At 45.0% G+C, this 22,586-nt stretch overlaps 1 protein-coding gene across 5 annotated transcripts in view; it reads left to right on the top strand.

Moving 5' to 3' along the window:
* The window catches only part of KLC4 (kinesin light chain 4), a 52,245-nt gene that overhangs the window by 23,016 nt on the left and 6,643 nt on the right, over positions 1–22,586 (top strand). For 2 of the 5 annotated variants that reach the window (XM_048482470.1, XM_048482480.1), the window contains exons 4-13: positions 275–353; positions 568–793; positions 1,096–1,183; positions 2,188–2,289; positions 2,553–2,726; positions 2,859–2,958; positions 3,339–3,391; positions 9,745–9,812; positions 10,348–10,456; positions 12,584–12,742. In XM_048482470.1, the coding sequence (XP_048338427.1) occupies positions 275–353; positions 568–793; positions 1,096–1,183; positions 2,188–2,289; positions 2,553–2,726; positions 2,859–2,958; positions 3,339–3,391; positions 9,745–9,812; positions 10,348–10,456; positions 12,584–12,742 (1,158 nt within the window). Of the gene's footprint in view, positions 1–274; positions 354–567; positions 794–1,095; positions 1,184–2,187; positions 2,290–2,552; positions 2,727–2,858; positions 2,959–3,338; positions 3,392–9,744; positions 9,813–10,347; positions 10,457–12,583; positions 12,743–17,058; positions 20,280–22,586 lie in introns of those variants that run through there. The other 3 variants (XM_048482499.1, XM_048482508.1, XM_048482490.1) reach the window with 3 other exon arrangements.

The raw sequence follows: 22,586 nt of genomic DNA on the forward strand, positions 1-22,586 counted from the left end.
ACTGTTTGTATCTGTGCCTTGCTGCACTCAGTGAGCTTTCTGAGAGTGCTCCACCCATCTAAGCTTGTCTAACGTAGAACTAGATGGTATGGATTGCTCCAGCCACAGTGGGTGCAGCCTACCTCTGCAGCTGAGTCGGTGGTCATTTTGTGCCTAAGGAGAGCATCCAATGTGCTTACTGGCGGGTCGTAACTCCCTCTATCTAAACAAATACTGATAACTTGTTCTCCTTTTAAGTATTTTAATAGTTGTTGTCTTTCCATCTGTGTGTTAGGAGGAGAAGGAAGGTGACTCCACAAAGGATTCCCTGGATGATTTGTTTCCAAATGAAGAAGAAGACCAGGGTCAAGGCTGTAGGTGGCGTTCCTCTCCTTGGGAACTTGGGTGATGGGGAGGACAGAGGTCTAAAAGCTGCCTGGTTCACCTTTATTTACTGAACACCTTTTCCAGCAAGTACTCTGGCTGGTTTGAAATTGGGAGAAGCAGCCCCACCCCCCACCCCCGCAGCTCATTCTACACCAGGGACCCACAGCATGGAATTGCAGGCGACCTCTTCTTTCTTTGCAGTGCCACATCAGCACAGCAGTGCAGCAGCCGCTGCCCAGCAAGGTGGCTATGAGATCCCAGCACGTCTGCGGACGCTCCATAACTTGGTGATCCAGTATGCTTCACAAGGACGCTATGAGGTAGCTGTGCCTCTCTGCAAGCAGGCTCTAGAAGACCTGGAGAAGACTTCGGGCCACGACCACCCTGACGTGGCCACAATGCTGAACATTCTGGCTTTAGTATATAGGTGAGAGCAGGGACCTTGCTGTTCAGTGGCAGGGCAGATAATGAATATGAAGGGTGCTGAAACCAGGCTGCCTTCAGGTTTTCTTGTTGTGTAAAGGTCCGGCTTTGAGTAGGAAAGTGGAATGAGAGGGAGGTGGACTGAGAGGGCCCAACATGCTGAACTGTACTCTGGAGAGTGGTGAGGAAGACATGTGGTGCAGCATGTGCTCTCTCGCTCTCTCTCTCTTTCTCTTTTTTTTTTTTTTTGGTCCCATGTAGTCATCCCATCATTGCATATTATCTGTACTGTCTTCTATGCTGCAGGGATCAGAACAAATACAAAGAGGCAGCTCACCTGCTGAATGATGCACTATCTATTAGGGAGAAGACACTTGGCAAGGATCATCCTGCAGTGAGTATCTGTTCTCCTTCTGGGTAGGTGGGAACCATAAAGCAGTCATGTGGACAGCAGGCCCATTGCACAGTCACAGATTACAACACCCAGAAATTAACTGAGCTAAAAGAGCATCACATGATCCACCAGTTGACCTACAGAAGCATCATTGTGGGTAATGGTGGACTGAATCACAGCACTTCATAGACTGGCTTAACCAAAGGGCAAGTCCTTTTGTTAAATGCACACATCCGCACCCTTGGCATCTTTTTATAAATGTTCCTAATTTACCTGGCACTGCCTTCCTGTCCATTCCATCGCTGATGTTGATTGTGTGCTGTGATGTGTCTGCAAACTAACTCTTTGGTGCAGCTAGATTTGAGTTCAGGAGCACCTTAGAGACCAACCAGATTCTTTGGGGCATGAGTTTTCAAGAGTTACACTCCAATCCAGATCTTTTCGAGAGTTACACTCCAATCCATTGCCCCCCTACCACCTCCAAAGGGCTTCTCTGCGTCACAGGAAATGAAAAGAAAACCTCAGCTGGCTAAAACCCAACAGGGGTGACATAGACCATGACCAATGTGGCGTGTGTCTGAAGCTGGCTCTGTCGGCGCACAGGGGTTGGGAGGGCAGTGGAAGCTGACTAAAATTCAACTCCACCCTTTGGAACAGGGTGCCACAGAGGTGTGCAACACTCACCCACCCGTGTAACTCCAGTGGTGCATTTGCCCCTTGCGCTGGTGAGGTGGGCACATGCATCAGCACAGGGCTGCACTGACTCCCTTAGTCAGATGACAGTTGGCCTGGAATGTGCCAGTGGACCAGAGGCTACCAGTTTTACTGCAGACCAACACAGCTACCCTCTGAAACTCTTGGGTGCTTTCTCTAACAGAGGCTGAAACATAATGGGGTTTCAGTGGGTGTTGCTAAGATACCCAGCTTAGTCCACCTGGCCTGCTTTTATTTCTGCTCCCCTTGTTCTACTCTGTCTCTGACATAAGAGTGCTTCTATTCTGCAGGTGGCAGCAACCCTAAACAACTTGGCTGTTCTCTATGGCAAAAGGGGAAAATACAAGGAGGCAGAACCACTATGCAAGCGAGCGCTGGAGATCCGTGAAAAGGTATCTTGGAGGAGGAAGGGCCCAGGCTCCAGGACCGGGCCTCTGTAGCTCCTTCTGCCACCATCAATCTTATCCATTCACCTACTTCCTGAATACAAGGAAATGCCTATGGAGAGGCTGATGCAGAATTTAAGCAGAGGGAGGAGTTTGTATATCTGGGTTCTAATGACATTACAAGTCCACTGTTCCCACCAGTAAGAAAGGAATCAGGTGTAGTCTCTTTCTTTGTAGCTGGTTTTCTTTGTCTTCTGCTGCTGTTTCAGGTTCTAGGCAAAGATCATCCCGATGTGGCCAAACAGTTAAATAATTTGGCACTACTGTGCCAGAATCAGGGCAAGTATGAAGAAGTGGAATATTACTATCGCCGCGCACTGGAGATCTATGAGTCCAGGCTGGGTCCTGATGATCCAAACGTTGCCAAAACGAAGAACAACCTGGTAGGTCCCTTTGAGTGATGGCTGGTGGGTCTTCTGGATATATTTTGAGAAACGAGCCATGTGTCAGGACTGGTGGTGGAGGCACAATCAGTGCTACATTTTGAGATGTTCTTTCCCCACTCCTTGTGCCAGGCTTCCTGCTATCTAAAACAAGGGAAATACAAGGATGCAGAGGTCCTGTACAAAGAGATTCTCACGCGAGCCCACGTGAAGGAATTTGGCTCTGTGGATGGTATGTACAAAAAAACAAAAAGAGGAAATATGTGCAAAAGGGGGAGGCGGACTAGAAGGCACCTGGCGAGGGGGATGGCTGAATTTCAGAACCCTGAAAAATGGACTTCTCTGCTCTGTTCTGCCATTAGAATAGAAAGCCATCAGGTTGCACAGTGGTTCCTTGGTCTGATTTCTCTGCCCCTCCAAACAAGAAAACGCCACATGTTGTGCATGCCTCAAGTGCTACTTGCTTTCTTCATGGTCTGCTCAAATGGACGAGGCAGCAGACCAAACAGCTAACATATCGGCATCCTTCACGGAGATGGCAATATGTAGCACAGGGAAATGATTCCTCTGGCATGACTGGTATTTTTCACTTTTTGTCTCTTTGGCCTGCAGATGAACATAAGCCCATATGGATGCATGCAGAAGAAAGAGAAGAGATGAGCAAGGTGAGAGCAATCAGTTGACTCTGACGTGTCTGTTCAGTGGCATTCCTCCTGTACAGACAGCAAGGCTGTGTCATGTGATTCAGCTTATAAAGTTGACATATACGATACTGAAAAGAGCTCCAGAAACTGCGGCATCCTCTCTTTTTGCTGTAGGGCACCTGAGGGTACTGCATCCATCTGCTGGCAGTGGCAGAGGAGCGCTAAATATTTAATGCAGCAGCCTTCTGTGAGGGGGTGGAGAAAGTTCATGGGGGTGGGGATGAAAGAATCAAATTCTGGAGTAGTTTCTCTCTCTTTTTTTTTTGGAAGGAGTTGTGCGTTTCCAGTGCCTGCATGTTTTTTCTTTGCTCATAGTGTACTCCTTAGGACGTACTGGACAGTGGAAGATGGAGGAATCGCAGCAGGTTTCTGAGTCGCAGCCACTTCCAGAATCAGGGAGACTTTTTAAAAAAAAGGATATCTCAAGTCTCATTGCTCATTTGGAAGTCTGTTGGGCAGATCAAAAAAATTAGTTAAGCAGAGTGGGAAGAAGCTGCAGTCTTCTGCACCATCATCACCTCCTCCCTGAGCACCTTCTGCTACAGACTGCCCAATTGTAGAAAAGTTAGTTATCATGCCCCAAAAGAGCCCTGACCTGGATTACCCAGGCTAGCCTGATCTCATCAGGTCTTGGAAGCTGAGCAGGGTCAGCCCTGACAAGTATCTGGATGGGAGACCTCCAGAAAATGCTAGGAACATGATGTGGAGGCAGGCAATGGCAAACCACTTCTGAATGTCTCTTGCCTTGGCAACCTCACAGGGGTTGCCATAGATCAGATGTGATTTGATGGGAGGGGGGGAAATCACTGGGAAGAGACCAAGATATGTTCAAAATCTCTGTTAAACACAAGACCCTTAGGAGAAGGGTTCCCGCCTCTAGCGCAATGAGCAGTGGTCCTCGGCTCTTCTGAAAACCTACAGTGCAAGACGTAGGGCGGGAACCTAATGTGCTCTTGAGCTATTTTGGGCCAAACAGATAGACGTGGCTTGATGCTCACTCTTGCAGAGCAGTTCATAGATAGAGCGTAGAAGGGCAGAATCAATTTGCCCCCTCTTTCTCAAAGTCGTATTTAGAAATCTGATCAAACACGTGACACCTGTTTGATGAGTATCTGTGTTTAGTTCCCAGACACCTAACATGGACCACATTGTAATGTAAAAGTACGGACTGCCAGTTCTTTCTTTATTGGATTGTGGCCAGGCTCCCTCAGTTGCCTCCTGTGGAACAAGTTGCTTAGGAGTGTGTGTCCAATGGAGCTGGTGATGCCTAGGGCAACCCAGCAAACCTGCTTTCATTTATTCCTATCAGGGCAACACATAGAATCTCTTTCTGGATGTTCTGGAAGCCCTGTCAGAGGTGGATGCTCCTATCTGCTGCCTTGGAGCTGTTGAAAAGAAGACTTCAACTTGGCAGTCAGGAAACAATATAGCATTAAAACAGAAAAACAAAATGGGAGCAGTACTCCCCTGTATGTGATCACCAAACTGATTCTCTGTCACCTCCTGGACCATGGGCTGCAAGGAGCCAGCTGGTTGAGAATGTTTCTAGGAGCCCTGAGCAGAAATTGACTGTTCCCTAGACCAGAGTATTTATGCTAATGCCACAGGAGTGAATACAGATCCCTTCCCTTCTGAGGTGTAGTTTTGTTTGGGGGTTTTCACTGGAAGACGTCTGCATTCTTCAGCTCAATCTGCTTTCTTCTTCTACCAAGTTTTTTGTCCGCTGGCCTCATTTCTTCTCGTGTTGTTTGGAGGAGGGGAAATCCTTGCCAGGTGTTCTCTCCACACCTTTTTCACAGATACTAATGAACATTTAAACCATGCATAATGCTTGACCTGCATTCTGGAAATGAACTTCATCCAGGAAGCCAATAGGAAGAGCTTTTGTTCCTGAACTTGAGGCCGCAACAGCCGGCTCCCACCATTTTCCTGCAGGTGTTTACTAGTGGAAGTACCTTCTGTTGTGGGATGGTGCCTGCCCTGCCTCCCTGTTGACTCTGCATAAGTTGTACCCATGGACACTGGAAAGAGTGGCTGAAAGAAGGTGGAGCATAATACTTAAATCCTTCCCCATCTACCATTAGTTCACTTCTTTCCTTAAGCTGCTTCAAGATTTATGTTCATCAACAAGATCCAACCTGCACTTGAAGCTGAAATTTTATTGTGTCCTCCATATGCTTGTGAAATTTCCAGGTTCTACAGTTGTGGGGAAAGTTTGCTAGTTAGAGTATTCATTGCAAGCATTCATTTTGAATGTGCGAGGCTTCCAGCTGGATAATGCTTGGAGAAAATGCTACAGGCAGTCTTAAGAGCTTAGAGTTACATACACCATCGCTGAAATTGCTTTATCAGATATGGGGAAACAATTGAGAAAAGAGGACCTTGAACTGAAATGTGGACGGGGAACTTGTTCTTGGCTGATAAAGCTGAATCAGCATTTTCAGTACAGAAGTGAGACAGAACTTTCCAGATTTACAAAACCGGGATCTTTTCAATTAATGGAGAATAGTGAGTCTATGTATTGTTGGATTAAGCAACTCATTTCCTGCCCACTCGCTGACTTGTAATGTATTCTGATTCCAGAAGCCAGGCTTCCATTCCTTATTATGTTTTCTTAAACTGACATTCTTGGTTTCTTGTTTCAATCTTGTGCTATTAAAAGGCATAAAACCTACCTTGCTAGAGAGTTGTTTATTTCTTGGTATATTGTTTGTACAGCGTAGCATGAGAAAGAGTGTTGGCATTTAGTCACCTCCCTGGGACAGGGCTTGGAAAGGGAATTGGGTATCGTCCATTCATGGTTTCTGGTAGATGCTGGATAGTGGAAGGTGTAGGAAGGGAATAAACAGGATAAGATGGCTGACTCTGCCTTTGTCATCAAAACAAGAGAGATGTGAAAAAGAGCTGGGTTGCTCTGTTAGGTTCTTCTGAGTGGAATCTTTGGGGGCTCAAAATTGGTGAGTGACCCATGGGAACAGAATTTACCAAGGCTGGTAGATGGTGTCTGCTATCCAAAAGTGTTTGGGTATTACCTCTCTAAGGTTATAGCACAAGGTCCACAGCAGAATTGTCATAGAAGAGAAGGTTTAGGCTAAAGTCCTATTTCCTTCATTTACAGTCTGCCTTTTTCACTGAGACTCAAGGTAGATTATAAAATATTTTTTAACAATTCAGACAGCACAAGACATCCACTAACAGTGCAACAGGAAGTAAGGTAAACAAGCTTATGCTGCAAGGAAAAGAGCAGCATATAAATATAACAAAATAAATACAAATAAACTCTCTAAAAGCTTGATATATCATAAACAATCCTGTGTTTGAACTTTTGAGAACAAGTCCCACTAAAATTAATGGCATTTACTCCTAAATATGGATAAGCCTGCAGTTTATGAATTATTTTTCCTAGAGCTAGACTGGGAACATATGTTGCTGGAGATGCTCTTCATTTATGAGAAGAATTGTACAGTGAATGGAACACTAAGTATGCCTGGTGCTATTCAGTTTAAAGAACAGCTTGAGTGTCAATTGCTTTTCATCATTTTAGCTGGGAAACACCCTGTCAGATTTGGGCTTAGCTGAGACTCCATCTCTGTACCCTTTGCAAGGTATCTACTGGATAATGTGGTGGACTCCCAAGCCCATATATAAGGTAGCTTCATATTTGTGAGATAAAGGGGCAAGATTGAATCCTAATTTCTTTTCTGATTTCTGCAGAGGAAAGGCAAGGTACACTCTCCATATGTTTGAGAACCGGAAGAGTTTTGTGACAGGGCTGTGGGCTCTACAGGAAGCCCAAATCCATTGCTTGGCTACACTAGCACTTGACAGTCTAATGTCACACTAGGTGATTGTATTCTTACTGTAACTGTGCAAAATATCCTTGGTGGCTGTAGTAACTGGACTGGACTGAATATCTTGTGCTGGACAGAAACTGAATTTCTTGTCCAAATCAGAGCCTCAAGGATGGTGATAATAACTGAAATATACATAACTGCAGGCAACATGCTTAAAACATCCACTCTGATTAGCAGTTCAGTGTCTGAGCAGCCTGCTTTATTCCAATAAATGAAGCAGACTCTGTTTGAATGATCCCATTCTGGATTACCAACCCAGGGTCCCCTAGGTCTTCATACACAGTATTGCAACCTGGCATTTGATTGTCACTCTACCTCATTCATACTACCTGATATGCATTAATATACTTCCATTCATCCGTTATTCTCCATGTGTCTTGACCAACTTAGATTCCCCCAGATTTCAGGGATGTCAGGAAACTGGCTGGCAGAAGAACATGTATGAAAGAATTTTAATCAGGGAGTTATTTAAAGCCTAGGGGACTAATGGCTGAATCAGATTCCTGTGTGTTGGCTGGCTGCCCCAGAGGATATTGAGGGAACAATAACCTGCCAGCCATTGGGCACAATTCCAAGGGAAAGCTATTGCTAAGAGGAATTTGCTTCAGTAATGGGTAGGCAAGGGTGGCACGCACAGGATAAAATGCTGGAGCTTGACTTTCTGTTGCCAATCTTGTTTCAGCATAAAAATATGCTGAGAAGCCTGACAGTTTTTCCCCTATTTCGTAGGGTTTTAGACACTATTAATAATCTCTGTTCTCATACAGTCTCGGATAGTCATGCTTTTGCCTATATTCAATGACAAGTGTATTTTATGCCTGCGTCTGGTTCATTGTCTGGCCCCGGGGTTCCAAAATCTGGGCAATGGCTCTAGCAAATTCTGTGTCTGCACCAGATATGCATTCACGGTCCTTTTTTTAATGCTGAAACAAGGGCCGTCATCCATTTATGCTGCAGTTTGCAGGGTTTTGTAAAAGCCAAAACCATAATGGGAGCAGAGGGGTCCCATTCTGTAATCACTATGTGAAAGCCTGAAATAAACATGTAATGTGATGACTGTTCTTTGTGATCCTGAGGCTGAAGTATCATCACTTTCTGGTATCTTTGGAGCTCCTTCTCCTTAATCATCCTGGGTACAAATTAATTTTCCCAGTATCCATATGTCACTCTCCTGAATCCTTTGCCTTTTCTATGCTTACGAATAATCTGATGTCAGTTCCAAACCAGTGGGAATCTTCATTGGGAAACTTTTCATTTTACCCCACTCTTCTGTTATCTGGGGAGTCATTACTAGGCTCTGCCTGGTGTTGGCGTGGTAGTGTGTACTTGCTTCTCCATTCCCTGCAGGCCTCAGGGAGATAACTTTTTTCTTTTTTTTCTCCTAAGAGTACAAAAATTGGCATAAACATTCTGCCTTTCCCCTGACTTGTGGATTCATTGCAAGCCCCAATGTTAATCATCTTAGTACTAACCAAATAGTGCAGAACAGGAGTCAGTAATGGGCTAGTTGAGAGCTGACAAACTGAATATCAGTGTGGACAGAATAAGAGGAGCTGTTGATTGGGGGTGGGGGGTGGGTGGTTTGCAAATCCAAGGAGATGAATTTCTGCCTCGCCTGACAGTGCTACACTCTTTCAGAAGAATCAGATATGTAGACTGGGGATGCTTTCAGAACCAGCGTTATCTTTGGCTCTAAATACTTTTATGGTGAACAAGCTGTGCTCTTTCTTGGAAAGGAAAGACCTTGCCACAAAACCGTGGTCTGGTCATGTTAAAGTTAAAGTCATCCGATGTATTGCTTTTGGGGCTGCCTTTGGAAGATTTGCATTCTTGAGTGCTGTTCAAAGGTTTGGTTTTTATTTTATCAGTCCTTAGATAGCTTCAGGTTAGATTATCAGAAAGACCACCTATTTCCTCATGAACCTTCTGAATAATGAAAATAATAAATAATAATAAAACCTTATTTATGTTTCCTTGTCATTGGAGGTGGGTCGTGACTTTAGATAGGGATGGTTGTGACCTGATGCTGGAACTCCCAGCCTGGAAAACTCCATACAGCACTTCAGTTGCTAACATTCAAGCCCCAGGCAAAGGCTCTTTTGGCTGATCTCCTAGTCTCATTCTGCTTTAGCCTTCCTGCAACTTGTTTTCTTCGTTCTGTTTTAACTGAGAGCTCTTGGTGTTTCGTTTTGATAATTTTACTGCTTTTTTGTCTTCTATTGTAATCTGTACATTGATTATGTCGTAAAATGTAATTGAGCTTATTTTGGAAAACTGGAATAGACTCATTTTAAGAAATGTGTTTTTTTTCCCCAAAAAAAGGTCTAGCATGGCTGCAAAACAACAGATTTACATCTCTTATTACATTCTGGTGTTCAGGCAGAAAAGCATATTTTGACTGTGGACATGCAATGTGCTGATGCTTTGGTTATCCTCACAGATCTTCTCGCTCTTCTGCAGGGCAAACACAGAGACAGCACTCCTTATGCAGAGTATGGCGGCTGGTACAAGGCCTGTAAGGTTAGCAGGTAAGATCTGGAATTTCCCGAAGTTCCCAACCCTCTTTCATAGCTTCTGTAAACCTTTTCAGCTGTTTTATCTTTTCCTTGTTTGAACCCAAAAGAAACAAACTTCTGAAGGTGATTCTAAATGTGCAGTGGGCCAAAATAGAAAGGAGAAGTGGAGATGAAAGTGGAATGTGAAAGGCATAAACGAAGCAAGAGAGTTGGAGAGTCGATGGAAGCAGCGTACCAAAAGATACAGGTTGATTCCTGCTTCTGCTAACACCACCAGCACTGTGGCTGTGTGACCTTTATTGAGCTATGCTCAGATGCTCAGGAACAAGGCTGTCAGAGCAAGGGGCAACTATTGCTTCCTCATGGAACATCTTACGTCATTCCAGGGTCATTCTGTATGTTAGCAGGAGCTGGGCTAAGTTGCCCTGGTGCATTAGGAAGTGAGAGCTGTAGACAGCTGGACTCAAATGTCCATGATATTGCAAGAGTAGACAAAGACTGCTAGGATACAGCAAACGTCCTGTGCTTTTCTTTTTGCATCTCTCAGCCCTACAGTGAACACCACCCTGCGGAACCTGGGTGCTCTATACAGGCGTCAAGGCAAACTGGAAGCTGCAGAAACTTTGGAGGAGTGTGCTGTGAGGTCACGGAGACAGGTTAGTTTAACACCACACAGGCACACCTGTTGGTGGAATGGAACTCAGGGGGAAGAGGACTTGACATTTGTGTTTCTGTCTTACATTTATTTGTTGTAGTTATTCAGATTTTATTTTATTCGTTTTTATAAGGCAATGTTAGGGTTTAGGCTCCCAAATTTAATTGGTTGTTATCCCTGGGGAAAAACAATAAAGTTAGGGTCAGAAATAGAGGAATTCCTGCTGGAAAGCGGATCCCCCTGGGGTTTTTTTCCTCTCTCTCCCCCACCCTCTCTCTCCCCCACCCAGGGTCACCCCCCAAAAAACCGCTGGTAAATTGAACAGAAATGGCCTATATCTGTGGTGCTGTTGAGGACATGAGGGTCAAAAGTTGAGGACATGAGGGTCAAAAGTTTTGATTAATCAGGAAATAAGATTCAAAACATTATACGTCCCCGTGTCTAGCCAGTAGAAATTCGGTCAACATTCAGAGATCCATGCTCTGACTTTGGTAGGACCACTCATCATGTTCATTTATTATGTATATATTTTATATTTATATCTTGCTTTTATCCCCAAAGCAAAATATAAATTTATTTATATATTTATATATTTATATATTTATATATCAAATTTATAAACCGCCCACCCCCGAAGGGCTCTTACAATAGGGCAGCTTACAATATTGTTCTCCCCTCCTCCATTTTTATCCTCACAGCCAAAACCCTGTGAGGTAAGGCAAACTGAGAGGGACTGGCCCAGGGTCACCCAGCAGGCTTCCGTAATACAGCTGGGATTTTATTTTGATTTATGGCAGGATTCACACTTAACCTTTCTACTTCTTTTCCACTTAAATTGAGAATTTATACTTAAAAGAGTTGGCAAAAATCACACCAAGCCTCTCTGCCTTGGCTCCTCCCACCTAATCTTCACCACAGAGGCGGAGCTACCAGAGGACAGGGGGGCAGTTGCACCAGGCGTGCATCTGGGGGGGCTTAAAATCACCCCCCTTCCGCCCCCCGCAGCACCCCTCCACACACACACACACTCTCTCTCTCTCTCTCTCTCTCTCTCTCTCTCTCTCTCTCTCTCTCTCTCTCTCTCTCTCTCTCTCTCTCTTACCTTAGTGAAACAGTGCAGGCTGGAGAAGCAGCCTGTTCCCTTCAGGCTGAAAACGACCTGGTGGGAACTACACTTCCCAGGAGACCTTGTGAGCCCCAGGGTCTCATGGGAAGTGTAGTTCCCACCAGGTCATTTTCAGTCTGAAGGGAACAGGCTGCTTTTCCAAGTTGATCTAAGGGGTGGGGGGGGGGGGCGGTGGCGGAAAACACAGAGTGTGCACCAGGCACACTCTGGCCCAGCTACGCCTCTGCTTCATCACAAGAGTTTCCAGTATGATTTTTCATCAGGCATCCATCTGAAGAATCCAGGCATCCATCATGAAAACTTATATTAAAATGAATGTTGTTCGTCTTTAAAGTGTCACTGAACTTTTGTTTTCTTCTGCCAAACCTTAGTCCACACTATACCTGTCATTGGAGCTGCTTAGAAACAAAAAAAAAAAGGTTGAGGAATGTAGTGGGTTTTTTTTTAATACTGCCATTTATTTTTGGGTACTCTTGGTCTGTTGGTGCCTCTTCCTTCTGTTTCCAGGAAGTGAGCAGGATTGAGTGTGCTTTTCAAATGCATCACATACGTGCAGGATCTGAAACCAGCTGCAGACTTTAGCATTCTAAAATTCTGGGTTACATACCTTTTAAAAGCCATATTGTAACTATGAAGTTGTGGCCAATGTCTGGTGAAATGTCTAAAGCCTGTAAAAGGAAGATTTATTGCCCTGACTAGATCAAGGCCCTCCCATCGTGTTAATTTGGTCCTTCTCCATAAGTGACCAGAGTGTGCACAGTCAGGCTTGTTTGATCTGCCTAATTCATACAGGCTACAGAACATAATTTTTCAGGTGCAGAATTTTCAGATTGGCTAGAGGGAGTTTTCTGTGCACAGAGTGTATATGCGTCCGGTGGTGGTTGGCCCTTAACCAGACTGTGTGCTTTACATTCCAGTTCTAGATAACTCTGAGAGAATTTGAGCATTCTTAGCTGAAGCAGAGCCTTGACACTTTCCTTTCCTTCTTCTCACCTCCTGCAGGGAATTGACCCCATTAACCAGACCAAGGTGGTAGAAATTCTGAAGGAGGGCGATGGCTCTGAGAGGAGGAGGAGCCGAGACAGCTTGGGAGGCAACGTCAAATACGAGAGTGCCACAGATGGTAGCGAGGAAGTGAGTATGGGCATGGAATGGAATGGGGTAAGTACAAGTCCACCATCAAGAGACGTCTAATCCAGCCAAGAGAAGCAGCCATTTCAAATGCTGCCCCATGTCAACTCGGGGGACTGATGGCCTGTCGTGGCATGCCCACCTCCATTCATCCTCTGCATGCTCCCTGACCACTCTCTTATTACCAGCTAGATAGACCCAGGAAGGAGAGAGCACTTTAATTCTCCCTGTTTGCTCAGAACAGCCAAGCTCTTGCCTTTGGAAAAGGAAGCACACCTTTGACTAACCCCAGCCACCTTGGTCTTCTCTACTAATATTGCCACAGTGCTTCTGTCCCTCGTCTGTTGCAGGGGAGGGCAGAGACGCTTGCTTCCCCTTCCAGGAGGAGATAGCCTGGCTCTAGCAAGAAGCACTTGAAGTGCTTTGACTCTGCTCCGGGGCACAGCAGCCACTTGAGAGGCTCTGTGTGTGTTGGTGTGTATGTGGTGCCTGAAGGGTGTGTCTGGAGGCGGTGGAGTGTACTTGTGAATACTGTACCTTTCTCAGGATGGCAAGGAAATACGTGAACAACTTCTTTTGCATTTGTGGGCTGCTGAAGCAGCATATGAGTTAGAAATGATGTCTTCCTACACTCCTACCCTTTCGCCAAATTCTTGGCTGGTCCTTTTCAGCTTGGTATCCATACAGCCTTGCCTTGCCATGGACAGAGAATGGGAGCTTTGAATTAGGTGGGCTTGAAACATTTCTCTGTAGCCAGGAACCAGCCTCAAGAGACTTCAGCCCTTGAAAAAGCAGCTGACTTGCTTCTTTTGGCTTCAGTGCAGTCAGATGAGTGAGTGGTGCGGTAATGAACATGTCTCTGTTGGGACAGCATGCTATATTTGTCTTTCTGATTTCTCGGAGGTGGATTCTGAGGTTTACTCTCTCATGCTTTGTGCCATCATATAAAAACTTTCTGTTCCTCTCTGCCTCCCAAAATTTCAGCCCCCTAGTTCAGTGCATGTCATCTTGGCATGAAGAGGGAGTGTATGAGGGCAATAAGGGAAGCAGACATAACCATAAGTAGGTTTTTCTGGCATCATTCACAGGATGTAGCTAGAAGCGAGGAAGCTGCCCTAGATTAAGGATGGGGGAGAATATTAGCCGCGACTCGGTTGTATTAACATCCCCTTGCTCCATCCCTCATTAATTCTTCACACTCAGTTCTGCTCTTCGCTTGCCTGCATGTGCTACCTCCATTCCCCCATCTACCCTGAGCAACTTGCCATGACAGCCAATCAGCACCACGGGAGGTCTTGCAATCTTGATTGTGGATTGTACCTAACAGGCAGCAAGTGAAATAACCTCCAAAGGAGAGCATACCCCCTGGAGACCTAGGAAATAGGGGCATATTTCCTGAAGCCTGTATTTCCTCAAAGAATGACGCTTCCCTCTCCAAGTGAAGACATTCATGTTTTAACTGCAATCACAGTGAGTCCTTCACTTGTGGTGCAATTCCAGCTTTGCAACTTGTATTGCATGCATCCAGCCTAGCTAGTTGGACGCTGGATCAACCCTGCCCCTTCCCTCATGCTCCAGATGGACTGCCCACCTTTAAATAATTAATCTCTGTGTGTGTGTATGAATCTATATTCATTCTTCATCTTAAAATCCATTCACTAACTGTTTGTAACTGTTTATAGGGATTATAGGTAAAGAAATGCCATGGGAATTGCCTAGTAGGCCCACACAGTAGCTATAAAACTTTCAGAACTATTTTTCCAAAGGTTGCCCTGGGACAAAAAAAATGCCCATTTCATGTTGTATGGAGGGGCGAATCTCAAATCACACCCTTCTTTTCAAGTGTTAACTGTGTCTTAAACAAGTGTCTGACCAATAAGAGAGAGTCCCTAACTCTTCATTTGGAGCTGTCCAGCTTCACTATCCACTCTTTCTGTGTATTCCTGTATACAGAACATATTCTCCACGTTTATGAGGTGGGTTTTTATCCAATGTAGGGGCCAGTATTTCTAAAAATGGTTTCCTCTGGGGTTACTCCTGTATAGAGTGTCTGCAGTACAATTCCTGTGTGCTCAGGAATCTTCTGCTATGCTCTTTACCAGGAACCTTTCCTTTTTTGCATGTATTCTAGATGAACAAGGCTGAAGAGTAGCTGGCTGATCATTAAAAGATGCCTCAGTCATGTAGTTCACTGAAACTGTCTGCTGAACATTCTGCTGAATGGAAGCCAGTATTCATGTCTGAGAGCGATCTTGTAGAGTCATGGCCTTGTGGCATCAAAGAAGGGGTCAGTGGTGGGATTCAGCAGGTTCGCACCACTTTGGCAGAACCGGTTGTTAAAATGGTGCTTGTAAACAACCAGTTATTAAATTATTTGAATCCCACCCCTGGGTATGCTACCCTGTTTTGGCAAGCTCTAAAAGGGAGCAAAGGAACGGCTCCAAATGGAAGCGGAAGTTTGTAGCTGTCTTAAACTTTGGGGAAAATTGCCTGAAGTAAAAAAAAAACCCAAACCAAATAAGTCACTTGGCTTCCCACTTAGCTGGCTTCTTGTCAGCTTGCCCTAGTCCTGTGGTTTACAAGGTGTGACATCCTTTCAGGTTTTCTTTAAAGAAGATCAGTGATGACTCCATCAAACTCCATCAAAAGGCAGCATTCCTATCATCAACTGCCACCTTCTAAAACTGGCATTAAATAGTGATGAGGCCTGGCAGGCACCCTTCATGAACTGAAGGTGGCCCTAGAATAATTTTCTATGCAGTGAACATTGTAGAGATCTGTTGGCAGGTGAATCAATATGGAAAGGGTTCCTTGAAACCGGAAAAGTGAAAAGAACTATTCTTGCTCACTAGATACCTTACAGGGCTCCATCGTCATTCTAGGCATTCTAAAATTGCATTTTGCATCTCATGCATCGCCAGTGCTTTTTCATCAAAATTATGTTCGAGGCTTAACGATACGAAGCCATGCTGCAGTTCAGCTTGTCCATTCCTTAGACTTCGAATGTGGTGTAAAGCTCAGAAATGCATTTTTCCCGTCATTTTTTGGAACTCCCATTTTTTAGAACTTCCAGGAATTTATGCATTTCATTCGATATTCATAAATATGCAAACAATGACTCTCAAGAAATTATCCCAGCTTTTGTTTCCACAGCTGCTCAGGATTTTATCTGGATATTGGGGGGTGGGGGGGTGGGGAGCATGAGCATAAGATATCACTGCCAGAGTTTTTCTGTAATAACCCAAGTAATTCCTGAGAAACAGCCCATAACTCAAAGACAGAGTTATAGGCTGGTGCAGGTCTCAGATTCAATTCCTGGCCGCTGCAGTTAAAGAGATCATAGGCAACAGGGCTAGAAAAGCCAAGACAATACTAGGCTAGATGGCCTAAAGATCTGACTCTTTCCTTTAGGTAGCTTCATATTTCAGTGAACTGCTCCTGTCTATTGTGGCAGTCATGCAGCTCAGCTCAGCATACAAGATCCTGCTACATCTGTTGATGCCTCGGCCAGGGAGAAAGGAGTTAGCCCTTCTCTCCTGTTTTCTGCTCCCTAATGCTTTCTGCTTACGCAGCATTGATCCAGGTTGCGTTTTTCACTTCCAGGAGGAGTGATGTTCTGAGAATTTTGATTCACTGTCAACAGTGGAAAGACCTGTATTGTCTTTCCGATTATGTCCCTTGTACTCTCCTATGTAACATTCACCCTGCAAGTAGAAAACTTAACAGAGCAGAAATCACTTTGGGCTAGAGTTCCCCCTCCCCTCTGGTTTGTTAGGTTAGTCAGCAGAAGCACAGAGAAGCATTCAGAAATGGCATTTGCCTCTCACTTATTTACTTATTTATATTTTAGATTTTTAGACCGCCCTCCCTCGACGGGCTTGCAGCCTGAAGCAGTACACTTCACCACCTGGCAGGTTTCCACCTTGTCATTCTGTCACCTGCACTGTGCTGCAGTCTGTTGCAAGTCTAGGAGCCAATCTGTGTCTTAGAAGTAGATGGTCACATTTAGATGGTGCTACTGCTAGCTTAGTTAAAGTGAGGAACATCGACTGCCTCTGTGCGAAAAGCATCCCAAGGCCTGATGATTGTTACAAAACTCCTAGTAGACCAGCATCAAATGTTTCCAAGCATCCTTTATCCAGTCACATGTTCCCTCTCATACCTTTGAAAAAAGGCTCCATCCCATGTCGAAAGGCCACTGTGTGTGTGTGTCTACTCCTCTGCAGTTGATTGTCCTCCGCACCTGAACTGTTGCCTGCACTTCCCTTTCTCCCTCCCCTTCATCAGGATTGTCATGCATCCTCACTATGGCCGTGTGAATTGTGTCTTTCTCCTCTGTGCACTAGGCTTAAATGCCTCCTGAGACTCCTCTTCCCCTCCTCCCCCTCCGCTGCAATCACCTGGATGCTTGTGCCGTACCTTCCGACTCTTTCCTCCAGTCCATCCCCCTCCCTCCTGCTGTTCCTGCTCTCCTCAGCAAAGGACTCCAGTTCCCCCCAGCCTTCCATCTCAGTGAGCACCGATGAGCAGAGCAGCTTCAGCAGAGGAGTGTCCAGCTCGCAACACACGGCTCCTCTACTGTGTCAGTCGGCAAGAGAACGAGAAGAATCTCCATGGAGCTGCCTTCCCCCCTCCCATACCTGTCAGGGCCGAGCCTCAGCAGGACTCCTCTTGGCCTCTTCAGTTCTCTTCGCAGTGTCTTAAATGGGGGGAATGGATGAAAGGCTCCTCCTGCCTAATAATGTTCTGGCTGTTCTGTGCCCTGCTCATCCTGGCTACAACACACTCACTTTTTCCCTATAGCCTTCTAATATTGTGGAATTGGTTGACTCTTTTTGAGTTCTTTGTCCCCTCCTTGGTCTTCCTTTGTTCCTTTTTTCCCTTTCCCCTGCTGTGAGGGCAGAGGGGGTGGGGGAGTTCGTAGATACAAGGGTAGCTAGTAGACACTGTGTGTTCTATGAATTGCCTCAGATTATTCGGACAGGGACAGGAGGAGTGGGGGAGCGGCGCTCTGTTCTATCTTTCCCACTGTTTGATAAAACATGTGTGTCAAAATGATGTTTTGTGTGTCCACGGCTGCTGCTTGAGGCTGGCTTGCCAGCTGTCACAGTGGCTGGCCCTGTGGCCTGTACTGATGAAGACGGAAGCTGCCCTGTTCTCCCTTTTGGAGTAGCTGGAGCCTGTTCAGTTGCCCCAGGATGAGCGCAATGGGGGACGTTAAAGGTACTGAAGGATGTGCTGAGCCAAAAGATGAAGAGTTGACTGGTGTGAACTGTAGTCTCCTGGCTGAAAGCGTCATTTTTTTGAGCTGACTATGATCCACCTCTGGGACAGGATGGGAGACAGGAGAGGTAGGCGTAGGCTGCCCACCTCCTGGTGGGTAAGTTTTTCTCCTGTCTTTGCTGACGAAACTCTGCTGTGGACCAGCTCTTCCTATAGTACTTCAGGGTACCTTCATTTAAGAAGAAAATATCTCTTTGGCTGAGAAAAAGGGAAGTTTTCCTCATGCAGCTCCTTTTTCACAAGAGGGCAGGTAATTGGATGCAGAAGTGGCGTGACTGCCTTCAGTTTGTCTGCTGCTTGTCTCCCAAATGTACAAGAGGAAGTAATTGCATATCTACATCTCTTAATTTATTATCACGAATGTACATTTTTTAATCATGCTGTTACTCAACACTGGAGTTTTCAACGACCCGGCTAAGTGCCCCAGAATGAACGCACAGAACATGTATGTGTTTTCACTGGTTAAGACAGCAAGTCCAGCTTCTGCTTATTTAGAAGCATGGCATGTGAGCTGGAACCGCATGTCCCTCACAAGTAGGGTGAAGACTAAAGTAGTTGTGTGCAAGAGCGTGCAGGACACAGACGAGGAGTGCTGGAAGGGCCCAATATTCATTGATGGGCCTCTGGGAGTTTTCCAGGAGGGGGAACCTGAAGCTCAGCAGTAGAACACCATCTCTGGCTGCAGAAGGTCCCAGGTTCAGTCCCTGCCATCTTCACAGTGAAAAGGTTCAGGTTGTTGGTGATGCAGAATACTTCCATCTGAGATTTCACAGAGCTACTGCCAGTCAGAGTAGACAATAATGACCTTGATACAGCAACAGTCTTGACAGTATAAAGCAGCTTAGTGTGTGTTCATATGAGCCAATAAATGATTCAGGATGTGCGAGTCCATAGTGGAATACAAGTGTCATGAGAGAGAGTGCCATATCATTGAATGCAGTGGCGTAGCGTCAAGGGGAAGGGGGATACGCGATGCACCAGACACGCACTGGTGCGGGGGCGCACACGTGCCCCTGTCACAGTTCCCCCTCACTCTGGCCCTGATTGAATGCATGAGGGCTTGACTTTGTAGTGAGCTGTAGTGAGGAAGAGGGAAGAGAGAGTATTCCCTCAGGAATTTAGGCACAGGGTGGGTCTTACAGGGTGTGGTGGAAATATTTCTGTGGGGTATGAATTTAAAGTTAGAACGTGAATGTGGTACGGTAGAAACTGTTCAGAGGGAAGCAAAATGTCAAGATGCCAATTAGAAGAGAATTGTTGGATTTGTGTGTGTGCACCAGCAGAATAGGAAAGTAAAGTTGGAAAAGCCTAGGAATGTGTTGGTAAAAGTCTGCTGAGATGTAAGTCTAGTAATGCCTGGAGAAAACTGGATGTTGGGATTTTTTTAACTGTGAATCTGGTTTCTAAATGGTGGAGGATAGTTTGCTCTTAACTTGGTCAATATAAGTCTCCTTAAATGTCTGAGGGGTGACCTGATGCTTTCCCCCTGGGCCAACAGGAAAATACCCTCCATCCTTTGCAACATGCACAGTTGTGTGTGTGTTTTTGTGTCTGTTTTGGTGTTTTGTGAGTATAGCTGGCTTTTGAAGAAAAAGGTAAGGTATGTTTATCTCTTAGAGTTAGGGGTAGGTGTTAGGTAGGATGTGTGGACCTTTTCACTCAAGATGTCCATGAACTGCTAGAAGTCAGAACTGAGTAACAGCACCATCATTACCCTGTGCTGTTCCTTCAGTGCTGAAAATGAAGTATCAGGTCAATACGGGCTATTGGTCTGAACAGAAGGGGTGTTCAGAAGTAAAGATTTGAGATGGGACAGTTTGAAGGCTCTGGGCCTTAAATGCCTGTTGTGGTTCCTTTTCAGGGGGCAACTACAGCTGTAATGAAGCTTTTAGCTTTGCCTGTGTGCTTTAGCAAAAGGCCTGTCCATGCATGTCTGAGGCTGTGAGGCAGGCAGGGGGAGATGATCTGGGATGTCATCGCTAAGACCGTGGTAGTTTTACTTTGGGTGGGTTCTGTCCTGTACAGGTGGTGGGGTAGAGCCAATCTCAGGATGCTGTGAAGAAGCCCCTGGAGTTTGTCCTGGAAAGTTGCTCTCACTGCCTCTAACAGTTCTCTGCCCAGCTCTGCATCCTGCCTTGCTCTGGCCTGTCCACAGGTCTTTTAATAGCACTGGGGCAGGGGGAAATTTGAAAGTATGATGTACTCTCTGCCTTTGATACATACTTGGTGCTTTCTTTTATGTTGTGAACTAATTTACCTCCAATTAAAGGCAGAAGACTCTAAATTGTTGCTTCCCCATGCCTCTTTTTCTTTCGGTGGGTGAAAAGTATCTCTCTTTCTCCAAGGAATAGTCTTTGGACAAGTGTTGCCAGTAGGCATTGAGAATATGACCTGTCTCTTTAATAAACCCAGAGTCATAGTTAGCGTGTCATAATTTAGGAACTGGGAGACTCAGGTCTGAACCCTCACTCTGGTATGGAAGCTTGCTGGATGGTCTTGGGCTAGTCACATACACTCTGCCTAATCTACCCCACAGGATTAGTGGGAGGATAAAAAGAAGAAGGGGAGACTGTTGGGAGAGATGTGGGATGTAAGAGAAAAAAATAGAGACACTTAATATAGGGAAATGGGCCATAAAGCCTCCGTTAAAGAGATAGGGCAGGTTTCTCTAGGGCTAATTGGCAACTCACCTCTGGATGCCCATGATACTACTCATGGTATATTTTTCTGAAGAGGGGGGTCTTATATGTGGTCTGTGTGTAAAGAATGAATGAACCGCCTCTGTATGGCTGTGTTGCAGAAAGAGAGTGAGAAAGAACATGGAAGAGCCTGGCTGTGGAAGGAATTTGCTGTTCCCTATAGCACATATATGCACACACTAACACCCCTCAAACTGAAGCGGGGGGGGGGAGCAGCAAGAAGACATGCTTTTCAAAATGGTTGCTTATGGCATAGATCTGACAGACTACACCTTTCAGGGAAATTTTTGCTTTGAGCATTATGGGAATTAAAAATACGACTCTTTTGCTGGGATGGTGATCTGAACTGAAGTCCTATTCCCTAATCCGCTGGGTCATTTTGCCTTTCTCCTTGTTTGCCACATTAGACCTTCATGTCAGAATCCTAAGCCACCAAAGTCACCACATACTCCAGGACTACAAAAATTATGTTTTCTTCTTCCCTTGTTCACCACTATATACTATAGCTATCTACTTGCCACAAAAGGAAAATAAGAGGAAATCACAAAAATACTGTTCAGCTTTTTTCCAAATCCAAATGGATGCTGCCTCCTGAGGAAAGCAAGAATGTTCCTCAGAGATACTTGAAAATTGCTTAATGACATTCCCAAATGGGTAGCCAGACTGAATCATATCATCCATAGACTCGAAGAAGATAGCATTCACAAAGGGATCATTTTGGTGGGAAGATTTAACAGGCAACATTTTCCTAGGATAGCAATGTGAAAGCAATCCACCTGCTAAGTTTTTTTAGATCCGATTTCTTGGTTAGCCAGAGGCCTTAAAGAATGCTTTGTAAATCCTGATAATCGGCCTTTTATAAAATATTATGCCTACTTTGCCTCTAATTGAAGTTGGTCTAGATAGACATGGTTTTAATTATTTCATAGCCTCAATTCATTGGAGCAAGGATTCAGTTTACAGGAACCAAGATAATCTGCAACTGTAGTCAGCTCAGCTCCTAATAAAATGCTCCTAATGCTAGCTTTTACAGAAGTGTGTATGCATGTACTGGATGGAACTTTCCAGAGTGGGAAATCTGACTTTTTTTTCAGGATATAAAATTGGAAAGGATCAACTGAATTTACATGCTGATGGTAACAATCATGTTTTGTTACATAATTGCCAGCAGTCACTGTGAGAATAAGGTGAAATTATGTAGTGGAGCGGTTAATAATTCTGTCGCCTTAAAAATATTATAAGAGGAAAGAAGAAAAGTCTTCCATATGTTGGGCAGATTGTAGAACTAATTTTAAACTTACTTTTGTTAAGTTTCTGCATTTAGCCTGCTAACAGGTAAAGGGCGAAAGATCCCTCATTTCAGACACTTCCATCTCCATCCTCCTGTATTTCAAAAGCCACATGAGAATCCTCTGCATGACTACTGAAGGACCAATACTTCATGACCAACTCTGTTGAGGAAAGCATAAAGACTAAACTTTTCCACCTGTTCTTCACTAGGCCACAGTCTCACAAGTATTGTCTACATCACACTGAAGGGAAAACAAAATTGATGCCAGTCGGGGTGGGGAGGGGGACCCTGTTTTCTCCAGGTGCACTTGTGTCTGGATGATGATCACTCACTTCCTAGCCTTGCCCTACAACGGACCACTGGAGGCAGAGTAGCACTACATTGGGAAGGGGGTGTTCAAATTACTTTTTTTGAATGAGATGTAATTATCATTTCCTGACTGAAATTATTTTCTCAGTTAATAACAGAGTGGTCCAAGCAGCATTATTCCAGTCTGAGAATATCCAAGAGTACTTAAAATGCAGCTATCCAAACCAGCTGGGTTGACTATACAACTTACAGGCACAATCTTTGCTTATCCCCCTACATCACCAAGAGAGGC

The sequence above is a fragment of the Sphaerodactylus townsendi genome, linkage group LG01 (genome assembly GCF_021028975.2).
Source record: "Sphaerodactylus townsendi isolate TG3544 linkage group LG01, MPM_Stown_v2.3, whole genome shotgun sequence".
Taxonomy (NCBI): domain Eukaryota; kingdom Metazoa; phylum Chordata; class Lepidosauria; order Squamata; family Sphaerodactylidae; genus Sphaerodactylus; species Sphaerodactylus townsendi.